General features: G+C 37.5%; 3 protein-coding genes across 3 annotated transcripts in view; 1 reads left to right on the top strand and 2 right to left on the bottom strand.

The window, feature by feature from the left end:
* The window catches only part of LOC117788979 (homeodomain-interacting protein kinase 2), a 38382-nt gene extending 36360 nt beyond the window's left edge, over positions 1 to 2022 (bottom strand). Inside the window, exon 1 of the mRNA XM_034627938.1 lies at positions 1706 to 2022. The gene's annotated coding sequence lies outside the window, so the exon portion shown is untranslated. The remainder of the gene's footprint in view (positions 1 to 1705) is intronic.
* Positions 2023 to 2368: 346 nt separating this feature from the next.
* Positions 2369 to 3648, bottom strand: LOC117787351 (BLOC-1-related complex subunit 6). The gene is made up of 3 exons (XM_034625854.1): positions 3215 to 3648; positions 2703 to 3150; positions 2369 to 2640 (listed from the first exon to the last, which is right to left on the bottom strand). Exons 1-3 carry the CDS (start codon positions 3585 to 3587, stop codon positions 2595 to 2597), a joined length of 867 nt encoding a protein of 288 aa, XP_034481745.1. The 5' UTR covers positions 3588 to 3648; the 3' UTR covers positions 2369 to 2594.
* Positions 3649 to 3835: 187 nt separating this feature from the next.
* LOC117786499 (putative uncharacterized protein DDB_G0271606) overlaps positions 3836 to 12935 on the top strand; it is a 137626-nt gene continuing 128526 nt past the window's right edge. The window contains exon 1 of the mRNA XM_034624795.1: positions 3836 to 4572. The gene's annotated coding sequence lies outside the window, so the exon portion shown is untranslated. The remainder of the gene's footprint in view (positions 4573 to 12935) is intronic.

The raw sequence follows: 12935 nt of genomic DNA, 5'->3' as shown, positions 1-12935 counted from the left end.
TTCAGAAAAGATCAAGAGGCTTAATATAAGTGTAAGATACAAAGTTTTATAAAGATAACGACTTATAAAGCTATCTATATTATGCTAACACAAATTTTTAGGAAAATTTCAATTCATTCGTTATACGCATCTATAAAGACAAAGTATCTTAAGTCATTTCATATAAGACATTTAACCTAACAAAGTAAAATTCATTTTAATCAAGTCTATTTGAAATCTAGTTAGGTTCAGTCTTATTAAAATTATATGATCTGGGCCTAAATTGAGTTTTAGCCACTTTGTACCAGTTAGAAGCCATGTTAACACCAGCCTGGTTGTCAATTAGTGGGCCAATAAACGCACCTCCCACTGTTGGCCAAGTTGTAATCTCATTGGCCAGTTTCTAACAGCTGTCGGCAGTCGGTTGCCAGCTTGTGGTTCCTTGAATTTCACTTTGAGTTAACAGCCCCCTCCTGCCCCTACTGCTCCCTCACCGCCAGCCACTCTACAAACTGTACGTATGGCACAGTAACAGGCGTCGCTGTCAACTTGTTTTGGCCCCCTTTTTTTGTTGTTTGCTTTGACGACTAATTGACAAGTGTGTGGGGTTGGGGGAGAGGGTGGTGTAGGATGTTCATGTAGTGCTTCCTATGCCTATGAGAAGCAAAAAAAGAAGAAGAAGAAGCCACAACATGAAGCAGCCTGTCGAACAAATTAAAGTTGTGCAACAATTTAAATCTTTTACATAGAATTGTGTAAAGCCCATAGGCAGGCAGCGACGCAAGCAGCGCTGCCAGCGTCAGTGCAGGCAGCGAATTGTTTTCAGTATCCTTTGCATGAATGGCGACGCTCTCTCACTCAACCTCTCTCTCTCTCTTTTCGTCAGTACGTTGTGCTCTCTCGCAGTCACGCTGTGTGTTCGTGAGCAGCGCAGCGCGCACCGGCGACGATGGCGGCATTTCTTTGATAACTTTGTTGATGACGCAGCGCTGGGCAGGAAGGACTCTAACATACACATACACATACACAAATATATGCACACACAAACATAGCCTACGCTTCCTTTTGCCTCGCAAGAAGCACAACAACAACAATACAGCCATCATAAATGTGAATGAATGTTGTCTGGAATTTCATTAGAATGAAGGAACAACAAGAACAACAACAACAAGAAATACCACAAAGTGGTGGAATAAGGAAAAGGGAGAAAAACGTGGAAATGTCGCCCGCATATGGGAAAACCCTCAGCAAAGTTGACAAAATACAACAAATACAAAAGCCAAATCAGAAAATTGTTCTCGAAGCGAGTGGAAAACAAAGTAAATAAAGGAAAATTGTAGACTATACAGAGGGGTGTGTTATTACCAACAACAACATTCAGCTGGCACACGCACACACACATTTAAAGAAACACCCTGTGTCGATAGTGTACATTTAATTATTAAAATTGTTGCCAAAAGCAATTTTTAATATGTATGTAATTGAAAACGTGTAAAAATTTGCTCGTTTACATGCTCTCCCTCTCTCACTCACTCACTCGCTACGTGCGCTACTTTGAGTTCATCGTTTTCAATTCATTTTGAGTTTCTCTCAGTCTGCTGCTGCTTATTCTTCTTCTTGCCAACAACGAAAAAAAACACACTCAAACAGACACGCACACACATGCACAGTTACTCAATACACACATGAACATGATTATGGCATATGCAAGTGTATTTGTGCTTACTTTTCATTTATTTTGATGATATTGGGGGCGAGGAAATTAAAGGAAAAAAAGCATTCACTCTGCGCGTAAACACTTAAGCCGCATTACAAATTGAAACAAAATTGAATTATAGAAAGTGTAATTGAATTTTCGTTAATAAAACACTCGCCATGTTTCGCTCGCTCGCTCTGTTTCACTCACGCTAAACGTACACGCACACACGCACGCATGAATCACAATCAAAAATTTTTCTCACTTTCTTAACACGAGCCCGAGTAACGAGCGACTTTGCGTCCGCGTTGTTTAGAGAGTTTTAGTAGACTGAGTTAAAACTCAGTGACCGATACTCGGGGCTGCCACCCGGTCCAGAAAAAAGTTTCCGATCTGGCAAGTTGTACCATTTTAGTTGAATTGACAAAAATAGCAGAACTTATAAAAACAAACTTTTCTTTCAATTTCTATTGAAGCTAGAATTTTAATCTTTGCAGCGTGTTTGTTAGAATTTTGTCGTTTTGGCAATTTTTTAAAACTAAAATTTATATTTACCAGTGTGACCGCTTTTTGGTTAAGCTAAATATATCGAGAAATACCAATTTTAATACCAACAATAGAAGACATCTTATCGAAGTCGTTTTCGATTACGTTAGTAAGCGCACGTTTTTGAATTTTTCAACAGCATCGAACTATACATTTTTTTAATTTAATTTGATTTAATTTTACAAACTGATTGATTAACAATATTAAATATACATAAAAATATGACTAGAAGAGTGCAGCAAATTGGAATGATCGACTAAAGAAAAGCACAAGGAGGGCCTCCAAATTCTATGGGCGTGTCCAGTTGCAGCTGAAGTGCAGCAGAGAGTGCCACGCCCCCGACTCTGACGCCGCCTTCGCTGCCGGCTTCCTCCTACATTGTGCTGTCCAACATGTCCACCAGGCGCTTAATCTCTCGTCTGGAAAGAGGGAAGGAAAGGAATTTTAATATATGAATATGAAGTTTCCATTTGGAACTCACATGCGTTGACTCAGCTGCTCGGTGGGTTTCATCGACTTGGATATCTCCTCGGTTTTGGCCAGCAGCTGATACTGACACTTAATATTGGCATCCAGGGCATCGGTGAGCTTTTTCACCGCATTCTTATGCACCTCCACATTATCGGCGGTTATCGAGGAAATGGAATGCAACAGATTGCCCAGATTCTCCACCAGATTGTCCACAGAGGTGGCCAGATACTGTGCCTCCAGCTCAATGTCACTGAGCACATTGCCATCCACTTCGGGCACATGACGGGATTGCAGAAATCTCGAGATCGGCGCCGCCGATGTCGACGGTGTTGTATGCTCCGAGGCGATGCTGTAATCTGTGGCAGCACGCAGCTTCGACTCCAGATTGTGGGCCACAAAGTGATGCATGGCACCTGTGCTGCTCGTGGCGCCTTCCCCTTCCAATTCATATGGAAATGCTGCTAGGATTACAAAGCTGGAGAGGAATACTCGAGAGAGAAAGAGAAATTCCATGGTACTCACTGGATTGCAGTGACTTTGGTCGACTCGAAGGTTTGCTCAGCTCTCCTGAGCTGTCTTTGGAGTTGCTGTTGCTTTGTTCCTCCTCCTCCTCCTCCTCATCGTTGTCATCCTCGCCAGAGTCCAGATTAACGTAGCTCTCGTTGTCCATCGGAGGCACCTTGTTCGCTGTGGGCGTTATGTCCTGCAGCACATGATCGGGCACTGGACCCGCATACTGTGCCAGGAAGGGAATCTCCGAGTAGGACGCGGGTGTTCCACAATTGTTTCTTTGCTGCATTTTGTTGTTGTGGCTGGCGGCAGCTTCGTCGCCTTCAGCGTCGTCCGTGTAGCCGTATCGAGGACGAATGGGAATGTCCTGACTGCGACGCGACATTCTAAAACAAATTACAAATTAATAAAAACAATCAGCTGTTTTTTTTGTTGTCTGATGAAAATCAGAGGGTTGCCCATCCGTTCAAAATTCCAGAGGGCTGCCCATCCGCTCAAAAGTTGTGATCTGGCTAGACTTTTTTTAATTAAATTGCAATTTTTAATAATATCGATAGATACGAGAAAATATCGCTATAATTTAGGAATCGATAGTATTTAGTTTCGATATATGCGGAGATGGAACATCCCTAATTTTACCATAAACAAAAACAACATCGAGCGGGTTGGACGCGTGCGGATGCTTCGCGTCGTTTTGTTGTTGTATTTTCAAACAAATGGCCGCCGACGCGTGTGCCCAAGTCAAAAAATAAGTGTTTAATGTTTTAATTGTAAATGTGGAGCAACAATTGTTAAGTGTTTGCAGCGTATAATTTTTTATTTATTTGAAATCTTGTTGAAGCAGCAGTTAAATGCAAAAGCCGTTTTCGTACTTGCCTGTATGTGTTGGAGTCATTCGTGTGTGCGCGTGTGTGTGTGTGTATGTGTCGACAAAGTGCATGTGCACGGAAATAAAGTGCCGCATATAATAGCAAATTAAAACAAATTTAATGTTTTCTTGTGTCTCAATTAACAACGAATTAAGTTGATAAATGTGCTAAAAAATCAAAGGATAAATCAAGCAACTAGCAGGTATCGATACATGCACACACATATGCAGAAAAACCGACAGCGAATGCAGTGCGTGCATCTGTGTGTGTGAGGGCGACAAATTCGCTCGCGTGTGTGTGTGAGGGGAGAAAAAAGAAAAGAAGAAGAAGCAGCAGCAGCAAACCATCGCTTTGCGCTTGCTTTTGCATTTGATTTTGCGATTACATGTGTATTTGCTGTCCCCGGGGTTCAAATTCCAATTTGAATTTGAATTTGCAAAGTTGCGCATGCGTTGTCGTGAAAACAAATTGTGTTTGTTCTTTGTGAAATAAATCAAAAAGGTAATAAAAGTGAACACTTGCTAAAATAGAATTTATCGTGAGAGAGCAATGAAATTAAAGTAACTTCTCTCTTGCTCTCTTCAATTGAAAACTTCATTTACTTGTTGTGCATGCGTGTATGTGTATATGTAATGTGCATGTGTTAGTCTTGTCTGCTACTCTTTTCTCTGGCATTTGGTTCTTTGGCTTTTCTTTTCTATTTTGCTGCTACGTCCAAACTGCGGCCAACTTTTGTTCTGGCTGCTTTGCCAGTTACGCTTATTCGCTTGTTTTGTGCTTTACGCCATTGTCTTGGCATTCGCTTGGGCAGTCGCTGCTTCTGCTTCTGCCTCTGCTGCTGCGCTTGCACTGAATCGTAATCATAAGTGGACGCATTCAGCTGGCAAACTTCGTTAAGTGTATTTCCAACCTATCACAAATCAATAATATTAATATAAATTATGCAATCTGATTCATATTCCTGCCAATATCACATCAGATACAGATACCTGTTGCTAAATTTATTTATATTTCTATTATCAATGAGCAATAGATTGCTGAATGCGTTCAATAAATTTTCTGCCTTTTTTGCTTGCTCCATTTGTTTTTCAATTTCATTTTGCCTCACATGCATACATACATATATGTAACTGTATGTATTTGTACTGCTTTTGCTATCTGCCGTTATGTTTCGATTGCGATTTCGTAATAACTTTGAATTTGCCCGACCGCCGACTGCGATAATATTCGTTCGCTCTCTCGCACACACACACACCAATAAGTGCTTACCTGCTGTGTGCATTTGTATTTGTGCATAACTGTGCAATGGCAGTTGTTGTTGTTATGCGTGGGCTGCACTTTATTTATCTATCTGTCTATCGATTGCTATCAGCAGTGTGGGCCACAAGCGATTGATGTTAAACTTGAAGTAATAAAATATTCATGAAAACGCAGAGAAAAGTGAAAAGCAAAAAGACACGTGACTAAAAGGAATATACAGCTGTGGTTGAATAAAATAATAAATAGGTGCGATAGAATGAAGTTTATAATTTTTTGTTTAGTGTGTACGCAGTTATTATCGATTGATTGATAACGATATCAGCAAATTAATTTTCTTCAATCACTTATCTATTGCCAGCTTGAAGAGTCAAACCCAAAATAAACTATAGATATCTTAATTATTATAAATTTCTATTATGTATGTATGCATGTGTATAATATTTTGTTTAATCTCATTCGACAAAGGAAACAATTTTAATCAGGGAATAACACCGTAACCGGTATCGGAACCATTAACCGAAACTAACCGTTTCATTTTTAGGACCGGAACTGAAACCGAAATTGAAATTAATTCTCTCTGAAGAACCCAAAAACCGAAACGCTTGTACCGGTACGGTTGTGGTAAAGTTTCTAGGTCAGAGGCTTGAGCAACTTCGAACTCTCATAACTTTGGCAAAACTTTACCGATTTTCAAGCGGAATGTCATATTGATCATGGATCACCATGGAAACCCAAATAAATAATAGATAACATTCAAAATACAAAAGTATCTACACATATTCATGATAATTAAGTTATTTACTTAAAAACACTTCTGTTGCTTCACTCACTTTGCTTTCACCCACATCATTTCACACATACAAATAAATACACACACTTCATTCCATGAATGATCCTGCTGAGGTTATCGAAATCTTCAAATTGTATCTTTTTCCAGCTGTGTCTTGATATTTGTTTATTTTTGTTTTTGTTACTGTGTATAGTTGTTTTTGTTGTTATTTTATATGCCGCTGACAACCGCCAGAGGGTGACACTTGAGTGTAAGTGTTCCACTCGTTTATTGCCTCTTGCTTTTTTTCAACAGATTCGTGATCTTGCCATCCAGAGATTCTTGAATTTCTTATGCCCTTTATACTATATTTTTTACATTTTTTATACTTTGTTCATTGATCGCCACACATTGTTCAACTGTAGTTACAATGACTATGGTTATTATTGTTGCTGTTGTTGATGTGGTTTTGTCTTTACGGAACTTTCAATGGGCGCCTCGCTTTTGACCCGCTGACCCAGCAGACAAGAGATTCGTTTACGTTTACGGCGATTTCGACTTTTAACGTTTTCGAGCCAACAATAACAACAATTGCAAAATTGCAAATGCTTAAACTGCATGCGGAGACATAAAGCTACTTTTGCTCTCTCAAGCGAATGAGAGCGAAAGACAGAGAGAGAAGGAAAGGGAGAGAGAGAGAGAGAGAGAGAGAGAGAGAGTTGTAGGTGATGCCTTGCAGCTGATTAAAAGCGCGTCCTAATGCGATTTGCATTTGGTTGGTGCAGCCTGCGGGTCGTGGCTGAAAAATCTAATTGAGGAAATTCATATTTTTCCCGTTGACCCTAAAAAAACTGGTGGAAAAGGCTACAGACGTGCGTGCTCGACTAGGCGCGACCCTGTAGATATTTTATAAAAAGCAAATTATGATAACTTTCGAGTTTATTATCTAATCGTTATTTTCGAAACATATAATATTTTACTCAAGGATCTTATATGATTGCTTTTAGTTTTGTTATAACAAAAGAGAGAGCATCAGACAGACAGTTATATCAACTCGGCTCTTGATTCTGATCAAGAATGCATACTTTATAAGCTCTGTCACGCCTTTTTTTTTTACCTGTTAATAACATTCACCTTTTAATAAACTTAATACACCATTTGAACTTTTCAAGTACAGGGTATAGAAAGCAAAGGAATGCCCGCTCACGTGCCAGGTCTTGTCTGGTCATGGGAGTCGCAGCTCCGTTTGGGCCTATGTCATGTGCGTGGCCAATTTGAGTGCTGGCTTCAACTCTCCGCCCCCAGAAGACTTTGCTTTGGATTTGGCCGATAAGCGTGTTAATGGCTCATTAGCCGCTTAGCTTGGTGAGTTTAGGCCAAAAGCTATTACACAAAATTGCTTAAAAACAAAAAAACGCTAACGAGTTTACCGGCAGACTCTTAACTTGTTCGGGCGTGGGAGACACCTGTTTTGGCCCAACTCGCACGCTGTGAAAGCCAATCGAACCCATCGGCTGCCATTTGAGAGACTTCTCGTGTCCGTAAAAGTCAAGACTCATAACTGAAGTGCACATCATCAATTGAATTTATGGAAACAGGAAGTCGTAATGTTTTTGAAACAACTCTAATTGCAAGTGGGAATGCTCAGAGAGACTATTTGATTGGATGCACAAATCTGTTTGATCTGTTTCCATTAATGCCGATGTATCTAATTGTCGAGAAAGCGGAAAGATGACACGAATGAACTGAATGACTTGATAAGTAAATAGATGACGAGGAAAACTCTCAAAGAATGATCTTTGAGAATATTAAAATTAGGTCAGAGCATTGTGTTGATTACCATAAGCTGATATCTTAAGACTGGAAAAATTGTGAATGAAAATGATAATTACAATAATCCATTTCTTATAAATTAATTCTTCTATGGAAAAATTTGAAATATATTTCACTCAATATTGTTCATACAAAAATAGATTTTAAGTTTCTTTTAAGCATGGATTTAAAAGAAAAATGACTTGAAAACAATTCTTTGATGAATAATTGTTGTTTTTAATTGAAATAGAAAAATATGCAATAATAATTAAATCTGAATTTATTTGCAAGAATGTACTGAACATAATGATAAATATTTAGTAATAATTGATGAAGATTAATTGACTGCCAGATCTTCACTTAATTATTTGTTGTATCAACTCTTTCTACGAGAATATAATCGATATGTTTTATTCATATTTATTTCCTAAGTAAACTCACTTTTTCTAGTACAACATGATATCATCATAGCCAACTAACTGCAGAGAGGGAGCTACATATTTTAGCTGTTGATCTTTGTTCTCATTTACAGTTTTATAAATGTATACATATATTTTCAGTATAATTGTTCGATCCGTTGATGCAATTGCTTGGCTGGCGATCTCAGCGATGCATGACTCATCGAGTTCTCCCCCTATAAATTTGCTTCATTCCCACTAACTGTATAAATCCAGTAATGAATTCCGCAACATTTACCTCAGTAAATACAAATCGTCCATCAACACTAAGAATCGCGCTCTTTTTCTTCCTCCAGTTTCTTTATTTAGTATTTATTCCAATTGCGTAAAGCGCTTTTTGTTTACATTCATTTTGATTGCATCAAACGAGTCTCATTTGAGAAAATTCTTAAGTATTAGAGTAAATTTCCTCCCACTAGCAGCTCCTCTTCGTCTGCTCCCACATTTTCTCGTTTGGCAAATGGAAGCACTTAAGAATTTTGCAATTATCGACAAGTTGGCAGTCCCAGTCAGCAATATCTTTGGCACTAACAACAACAACAACAATAACTCACAGCTATAAAATGTTCATTTTATTGTTGTAGTTGAGGCTTGTAGTTGTTGTAGTCCCGATCTGTGTGCCAATATAGTTGACCTCCTTTTGATTTGTTTACAGCGCTTGGCACTGCGGGAAAATCATTGAGTCCGGGGTGGGGAGAAGGGAGCTGGTGTTGTTGTTACTGTTGCTGTTGCCGTTGCCGCTTTTCGTGGAAGGTGTAAAATGAAAAGTGAACCGTTTAGCTGTGGCTTGTTGCTGTTGTTATTGCTTTTGTGGCGCAATATTTGACCCACCTTTTGTTGAAAATGATCTCCCTATCTCTTTCGCTCAGTCTTAGTCTCTCCCTTATGCATTTTTTCACACATTTTCCGTTTTGTTTTGATTGCTTTTGATGCGTTTCGCTTTTGCCATTTGATTGATGTCTGCGATATCATTATTAACATCATCATCATCATCATCAACATCATTAGTAGCAGCAACATAATCATCATTATTAAATCGCTCGCACTGGCCAATTGCATTTGAAAATGAATTTGTGGGCTCAACTTTTACTTTTCTTTGATGATTTTAACAAAATACTACAACGAAAATAAATATTTTTCCTTGAGGGATTTTTCCTGCAGTTAATTTAGCTAATATTGTCGTTGTGGCTATTGCTGTTGTCGGAGGTGCTGCTGCTCCTTGGCATTTTGTGTCAAAATATTGTGTAGACTCCGCCCCCATGTCCTCCCTCAACAAGAGGCTCTTAACAATGTCCGCATTGTTTGCAGCTCATTAATTTCCCAAAGGTTTTATCTGCATTTCCGCATCGCCTTGCAGCTTTTCTTCTTTTACTTTAACTGCACGCACAGTCAGCCGTGATTGTTGTTGTTAATTTTTGCTGTTTTTATACTCTTCTTGCGGTTTTTTTTTAAATGTCAGGCAATTTGTTATTCTAATTGGAAAATTTCGTGCTTACATTTTATTTAAAATACTTTTTCTATTGATTAAAATTTCTGCTTTTAATTTATTCTAATATTATTTGTTGCTAAAATTGACAACAGAAAATTCTTATAGCCATCTAATTGTAGTTTTTTTTCGAAAGCCAAATATAAAATAATTTAAATAAAATATTTCACACATTTTCTTGTATATATATTTTCCTATCTAAATCAATCAATTTGTATATCCTTAATTCGTTAAAATTTTACCGGAAATCTTGCTATCTTGTTATTTTAATAAATTGATCAATAATAAAAGCAACGTATAAAGTTGTTGTTTTTTTTGTCAGTTATGTTTATAATTTGAAATTAATGGTTAATTGGATTATTTAAAGATTTTAAATTGTATCTTTCTTAAAAACCCAATAATCAAGTTACTAAAGGTAGAGTCTACCCTAGTCAACTTGCTGAAATGCACTTTGCTATTGCACTTGTGACTTACGGGAGGAGTTTGTAAATTTCACTGATTGCGTGTTTGACGTTGGAGGAGGAGATGGAGGTGAAGTAGGCGTAAACCAAGCAACCACTGTGACACGCCTACAAATTGTGTCAAATGTTGCAAAAGTTGCCAAACGATTATGTATGCCGATAGCTGGCCAAAGTCAATTGGCAATAGGAATGTATTATCAGACTACTTTGGTAGTGCTTATCTTCTAAAGAAACTCGCAGAGACGGACCCTATTTATAATGTTTCTGTCAACGTTGCTTTGCCGTTTGCATACAAAATTAACCTTGAAATGGATAAAGTATAAAAAATCAAATTAATTTCAAACCGGTTAACAATTTTTTTGTTTACCCTTTTCACTCTTATTCGCATTGTTAATGCTTTCGTTGTTGTTTTTGTATCAAATAGTTTTGCATAATTCACAAACAGTAAGCTAACGCATTCTGAGGGACGCAGTTTGTCAGCAGATTAAATTATTTATTTTTATGATTACTTTATTTAATAATCTGCTTATTTTTTATACAAAAAAAAAAAACGTTTAAAAGTTAGATTTTAAGCCTAATAGGTTGACAAATCTGAAAATTAGCGTTGGAATTTTTTTTATTGGTTCTTAAGTTGATAAAAGTTAACATATTTTAAAGGTGTATTCACAGCTGAAAAGGAATTGCAAAAAGCTAAGTGGAAACTAATTAGAAACTTGGGAATTAGTTTGGAAAATATTTTCCCATGATTTACGTGAATTAAAAAAAAAACATTTTGGTTACTCAGTTTATTTATTTAAAGGCAATTAAAAGTAGTCGACAAAACCTATTTAACACTTAAAAAAATTCTGGTGAAAGCATTGCTTCGAAAAAATTTTATTTAATAATTTACCATGAAAATCAAACAAGTTTCGAGAGTCTAAAAGTTAAAAAGGGTAGCAAATTATAACTAAAATTTTCCTATAAATTTGTGTAACTCTGTACGAATATGTAGTTAAATGTAGTCAGCTCGTTATGTCTCCTTTCTGCCTCGTTAGCCTTTAATATTTATATGACTAACACACGTATGCTGAAAATGCAGTAACACACACAAACTTTCAATGGTCAATTCCCAAAAGATTTTTCATACACGCCGGCATTGGGGTCAGACATTTAAATAATCCCCAACAACATTTCCATTGTCAAATGCAGACGAAAAAGTATTTGGGACACGCCGTTGTTGCAAAAAAAAAAAAAAGGTTGTCAAAGTTTGTTGCTTAAAAATAGTTGCAATTAGCGTGGAAATGTTTGCAGTTTTTCTTTTTGGCCACAAAATTTACGGACCCCAAATGGGGTACTGTGTAAATAACATGAAGAATTTGAGGCATTAATTGACGTCATTAATAAAACTCAAGTGGTATTCGACGTCAGCTGTTAAGGAGTATCTGCAAGATACGAGTACTTGTGTTTAGACTTAGATGCATAGAGTAGATACGAGTATTCATGCCACAAATGCACTTAATGCCACTTCAATGCCTGCCACACATACTGGAAATGAGCCAAGCCAATGGCGACACTTGCATTTTTCAATGTTTTATCTTTAGAATGTGCAACTATTTTTGTGTATCTTTGTATCTGGGAATGTCTAGCTGGCATGTGAGAGTGTGTGTGTGTATGAGTAACTATGTGTATGTGTGTTTTCTTTGGGATATGCGTCTTCATTTTCTTGAATTAGGCACGCTGTGACTGACGTCGAATAGGGATGGGCCTTTGGCTATTCTGCTGCATCTTGTAGATACATTTCAAAGCAAAACTGCAGCGTGTGCTAAAAATAAACGCAAAAGCCCTTCCATCACAACACCAGAGAAACATTTACAATAACAACAGGAACATAAAGAAGAAGAAGAACAACAACTATGAATAGCATAAGAACACGCAGTGATCCATTTTTATTATCAACTCTGTTGCAGTTGCTCAATTTATGGTGAGGGCCACGAATTGACGATAATTTTTCCTCCATCTTTTCGACTTGTTTCTCATAATCGTCAGTTTGCTTTTTGGCCTCATCTTTAATTGCTGCTCTGCTCTTTGCTCTTCTCTGCTTCATTCTTAAAGCTCTCTGAACCACAAATGTTGTCTTTATTTTTGTTTCAGCTTTTAAGAAGACTCTAACGATAAGGCGGTGTCTTCTCATCTGAAGTTGAACCATTTTTATATGTACAATATATGTTCTTGTTTTTCTTGTTGGAGCATTTTAAAAATAGTTTCGAGTGCGCCAAAGAAATTGCAGATAAACTCAAGCATTAAGTTCACATAGGGGCCAAGTTTCAGATAAGTTAGGGGAGTCCATTTATGTTTTATGATTTACTGCGCATTCCTGGAAATAAAACGCATAACGGTCGGACTGGAATTTCGTTCCAGAGGGCGAGGCTGACAATGAGTTGCAGTAAATGCTGAAGAAGCAGGAGTTGAAGTTTATGAGAAAGAATTCATTTAATGAGCTCACAAATTATTCACGATTCTTCTACTTAAAGATAACACCTGAAGTGTGAGGTTAACACTTGGTAAGTGTAAAGAGTGAGATTGAATATTGGATTACAGTTAAAGATGTGATTAGATAGGAAAATTTATTTATTGAGATT

The sequence above is a fragment of the Drosophila innubila genome, assembly GCF_004354385.1.
Source record: "Drosophila innubila isolate TH190305 chromosome 3L unlocalized genomic scaffold, UK_Dinn_1.0 0_D_3L, whole genome shotgun sequence".
NCBI lineage: Eukaryota > Metazoa > Arthropoda > Insecta > Diptera > Drosophilidae > Drosophila > Drosophila innubila.
This window is presented reverse-complemented; position numbering and strand designations above follow the sequence as displayed.

What these genes read in the sequence shown, in the direction of transcription:
- LOC117787351 (XM_034625854.1), bottom strand. Translation starts at nt 3,587, where the DNA reads ATGTCGCGTCGCAGTCAGGACATTCCCATTCGTCCTCGATACGGCTAC. An exon ending in ACCAAAGTCACTGCAATCCA is followed by an intron (nt 3,151 to 3,214) that starts GTGAGTACCATG and finishes TAATCCTAGCAG; the next exon opens with CATTTCCATATGAATTGGAA. An exon ending in GAGCAGCTGAGTCAACGCAT is followed by an intron (nt 2,641 to 2,702) that starts GTGAGTTCCAAA and finishes CCCTCTTTCCAG; the next exon opens with ACGAGAGATTAAGCGCCTGG.